We start from the raw sequence: 5101 nt of genomic DNA, 5'->3' as shown, positions 1-5101 counted from the left end.
GACACAAAAGTATGAGCCGAAGAAATATAAAAAAGAGCCCGGCGAGGATAAATATACAAAGAAACCGAGTAAATGTGCCAGACTAATTCCACCATGATTGACAATGTGAGGACTCCTTAGTCACTGAAGATGAATAGTGATTTATCGTTGCTCTCGATGATGCCATGAGTTGGACTATTGATTCAGGTGCAACCTTCCCCAACACATCACAATGAGAGCACCTCACATCATACACCAGTAGAATCACTGGTTCTTGAGGTTGAGAGATTTTGGGTTGTCAAAACAATGTCGTTAAGGGCACTATTGAAACAAACACACGTTGTAGTTTAGTGCTCGATCATGTGAGGCATATCCCTGATATACGGCCGAAGCTATTGTTAGTGGCCAAGCTTGATGATATTAGACATGTCAATTACTTTGGTGATGGAAAGTAGAGTGTCAGAAAATACTATTTGACTGTGACTCGAGGAACTAAGCAAGGTTGTCTCTATTTGATAAAAAAAATTGTGCAATGTAGTGTTGAACATTTCCAAGAAGAACACTTCCGTAGACTTTTGGCACATATCAGACATCGAATATGAGCTTTTATGCAGTAATGTCAATTACCAGTCAGAAATATGGTACTCAATTTAATTCAGTGTTTTCTTTAATTACATATTACACTTGTGCTTAACAAGAGTTCCAAAAAGCCACATTCATGATACTATTAAGGTAGGTAATCAATCTGTTGCGCACACACAATACAATGGACCAATGTATTAATCTTGTGGCACTACGGGAACAAGGAGGAGCTTCTCCTTCCGGTGCACTGTCGTCCCAAATACTTCAGTCATATCGATGCCACCTTCCATCAACTCTACAGGTAGCTTCCAGTTGAAATGGTACATTAGATTCGCTAGCATGATTTCAATGCTCGCAATCGCAAAGTTGATACCTGGGCAAATCCTTCGCCCGGCGCCAAATGGCAAGTAAAGGAAGTCATTTCCCTTATAGTCCATAGTCGCGGCGCTCCCGCATTCCATAAATCGCTCAGGCATGAACTCATCTGCGTGCTCCCAACGGCTAGGGTCCCTTGCAAGTGCCCAACTGTTGACAATGACACGTATTCCTGATGGTATGATGTAGCCCTTTATGTTGCAGTCAGCCATGGAGAGGTGGGGTATGAGGAGCGGCCCAGGCATATGGAGCCGGAGTGTCTCTTTGATGACCGCCTTTAGGTAGGCCAAACTATTGATATCATCTTCAGTAACCATTTCTTTGCCCTTGGGTATAGTGCTCCTCACCTCAACTTGTAGCTTGTTCATGAGGTGGGGGTTTTGCATGAGCTTGACCATCGCATATTCTAACACTATGAATGTTGTATCAGTGCCAGCTTGGAACATGATCTACATATACATAAGATCCATATGTAAGAATCAAATCAACAACATATATATAAGCTATATATGTTAATGTGTAGTTGTTATTTTTGCTTGTGAGGTGATAATACATACCTCTAACTGAGCCTTAATATGATCTCTCGTGAGTTTGTACTCTTGTTGGATAGAAAGCAAAACATCAGTGAAGTCGTTGTCCTCACTGTTGTGTTCTGCCGCTGACTTGCTTGCATGCTCATCGATGATATTATTGAGCAGGTTGTCCCACATCTTGTTCACCTGCTGGGCCTTTGCGCAAACCATCCTCTTGATAATGTCCAGCTTCACCAACATGGGGAAGCAGTCCTCTAGGTTGAATCCACCCAAGAGCAATGAGTTGGCCTCGACGAGTTCTCGAAAGAGTTTGTTATGACCTTGTTCCCTAAAAAGCTTGCCTGACACAGCATGACACACAATGTCATTGGTGAAGGCGTTGAGAAGGTCACTCATGTCGATGGCGGTACATTTGGAGGCCGCATCGCAGATCTTGGACACAACCAATCTCACCTGTGAATTAACAATAATGAATTTTGGCACAACTAATGATGTGGATAGCGTGCATTCATGCATGGTGCAATATATCTAGCAATCAAGTAAGTTGTCTATATTTAAGTTGCCTATTTTTTAAGATTTTAGTCACCTTACTAGCCTTCAGATTAATTTTCGTTTAAGAACTATCATTTTTTTTCCTAAACATGGTGTCCCTTGGCCATAAAAGGACTATGAACAATGAGTTTCCGTAATGGTGAGCCTACTTCAACTCTTGGGCTCAAATGATTCATGCACAAAAAAAACAATAGGCACTATAACATGAAAAACCAACATAATTACCTACAAAAAAGCCACACAAAAGCTTATTGTAGTAGATTTAATACATGGAGTAGTATCACTTCGGTATAACATGAAACAAAAGTAATGATACTACAATATTTTGGAAGAAGAAAAATGCCAGAATTCAAGCTTTGATCACATATTACACAAGGCTTGCACTATAACATACCCCCTCTGATTCTAACTATAAGCATTTTTAAAGATTTCAGTACGGACTACCTACAGATGTATATAGACATATTTTAGAGTGTATATTCACTCATTTTGCTCTATATGTAGTCTATATTGAAGTTCTTATATTTTGGAATGGAGGGAGTAATATGTAATAAAAAAGTACAAATTAGCAGAACTCTCATTAAAATAATTAAAGTAGAATCTGAATCTATATAACCGAGATGACTCAAGCATCGCATCACTTAGATTAAGACTCTTACTCTCTCTCCAATAAAAAATGCTTAAAAGCCCTCAAATACTTAATTAATCTATGTGACGGGTTGGAGCCCATCATCACAATATGCCAAAAAAAAAATCAAAACATTCTAATTGAACAAGAAACCAACTGAGATGAGGAACATGAGTTGTCTAAGACTTAGCCAAACCCATGGAGAAAATATACTCTATGCATAAAAGAATAATATCAATCTTGAAGGAAAAGATCGAATATTCCACGTCTTCTTACCCCGCTTAAAAGAAATCCTCGTGATTGGTCATGTAAACCAACAACCAATTAATAATTAGGAACATATTCCCATGAGTTCAGAAAATCTAAAAAAAACTAGTCAAAAAATAGATAAATACATAAATGAAACTCGAGAAGGAATGATTGAATAATAGATGGATATTTTTTTGTAGCAGGCCATAATTCAGCTATGCAAGAAAATAAACTAAGAGGTAGTGTTACTCCCAAAGTGTACAAAAAGATTTAGAAAGCAAGATGATAAATATATAGCAACACTAATACACAAATATTTGTAAAGAACCAAAAAATGGCTAAATAATGATTCTATACAAAAAAGTACAGTGGGAGTAAAGTTACAAAAATATATGCGTTCATGATGTGAAAAAGAACCAGAAATTTTGAGTTACAATTGCACTGTTCCATACTTTACAAGAGTTCAAACATCAATGAGAAATAAATGAAATAATAAGGTTTGAGACGAACCATAAAAAGATAATCCCTCTCTTTCACACAGGAGCGAGCATGTGCATGTGCGCATGTGCGCAAACCTATTTCTAGACGCGCCGGCACGTAGCTGTAAAAAAATCTGCCGTCTTCATCTGCTTCAAGATTTGTGTATTTGCCAGCTATTATTCCTCGTTTTCAGCTATACAAAACCAACATAATCCTATATACAGCTAGTGGACCCCACGACGTACTCCCTCCATTCTTAAACATAAAACATTATAGAGATTTAACTATGGATTACATACGGACCTATACAGACATATTTTAGAGTGTAGATTCACTCACTTTGCTTCGTATGTAGTTCATATTGGAATCTTTAAAATGTCTTATATTTAGAAGCGGAGGAAGTATGCAGTAAATTTGCATGAAGGGATCGTGTGCACAACACCTTTTTAAGCCGAATATTCACTTGATCCACGAGTGCTTCGCCTCTTGATCCAAAACCAACAGTTGGTGGCGCGTCGCCTCTTGATCCAAAACCAACAGTTGGCGGTGCGCTGAATCCGACTCTTCCGCCGGCAGTAGCTCTGCTGTGTGCGCAAGGACCCTCAGCGAACAGCAACGAGCGAATGTGTTACGATGCCTAGACACCCACGACGGCCAGCACCGACTAGCGGCACGGTAGGGAGCCCTACGGGCGTCCCGCTGACGGATCTGGTTGCATCTTGGCTTCTCTCACCGTATTAGGTCACACTAGTAGAAAACGGAGCTTTAAAACCGGTTTGTAAGGGCCTTTAGTGCCGGTTATGGAACCGGCACTAAAGTGTGGGTACTAAAGGCCCCCCCCTTTAGTACCGGTTCGGCACGAACCGGCGCTAAAGTGCCACCACGTGGCGTGAGCTCGCGCCCTAGTATGGGGGACCTTTACCAATCGGTACTAAAGGTTTTTTTAAAAAAAAAATTGGAATATTTTTTTTGATTTTTATTTTTTCTGAATTATTTGATGATTTAGTCTCTAATCACCTCTCTTAACCGCTCAAGTGTGGATCACTCATTCCAAATCATCTAACTTCCCGACCGGTCACCCATCCCTCTCACTACTCCAGCCCGAGCACGCTTAACTTTCGGGTCCTGACAGTAGTAAGATGTCAATCCTATTAACCCTCAGGAGTTTAGCTTGAGCATAAAGTCACACATTTCACCGTTTGAGTTTGAAACTATTATTCTAAAAAAACAGTAATTATTTGGTAACGCTAATATTTCTTGAATAAGTTTGACCATAGTTTGACCAAAATTCAAAAAATTGAAATAATTATTTAGTAACACTAATATTCTTGAATAATTATGTAGTAACATTAATAATTCTTGAATAAGTAGTTTGACCAGATTTAACCAATTTTTTTTAGAAAAACTGAAATTTGACCATATCTTTTTTTCCTTTTGGAATTTGAGGATTCTAAAAAATTCCAAACAGGTCGTAGGCGGTCTCCATCAAATGCGGATTTTCGTGCTGAATTGTTTGATATATTGTACGTTTTTTTTCCGACATCGTATGCAAAAGTTATAGCCGTTTTACATTTTCCCTACATTTTTTGCAAAACATGTCCAAATTTAAGTTTTCAAATTTTCCTAACTAGTAGATATAGTAATATAACTACCTCTCGAAGGATTTTATTTTTTGAAGTTTTTATCATTTTCTTTTGATTTTTTCAAAACAGAAATGGCGATA

At 38.5% G+C, this 5101-nt stretch overlaps 1 protein-coding gene across 1 annotated transcript in view; it reads right to left on the bottom strand.

Annotated features, from left to right (window-relative positions):
• Positions 1–593: 593 nt before the first annotated feature.
• LOC119361923 (indole-2-monooxygenase-like) overlaps positions 594–5101 on the bottom strand; it is a 7861-nt gene continuing 3353 nt past the window's right edge. Inside the window, exons 2-3 of the mRNA XM_037627097.1 lie at positions 1494–1922; positions 594–1385 (exon numbers count right to left, since the gene is read on the bottom strand). Coding sequence (XP_037482994.1) covers positions 759–1385; positions 1494–1922 — 1056 coding nt within the window. The 3' untranslated portion in view covers positions 594–758. The remainder of the gene's footprint in view (positions 1386–1493; positions 1923–5101) is intronic.

This window comes from Triticum dicoccoides, chromosome 2B, assembly GCF_002162155.2.
Source record: "Triticum dicoccoides isolate Atlit2015 ecotype Zavitan chromosome 2B, WEW_v2.0, whole genome shotgun sequence".
In the NCBI taxonomy this organism is placed as follows: Eukaryota; Viridiplantae; Streptophyta; class Magnoliopsida; order Poales; family Poaceae; genus Triticum; species Triticum dicoccoides.
Note: the sequence above shows the minus strand (reverse complement) of the source record. Positions and strands in the feature narration are given on the sequence as shown.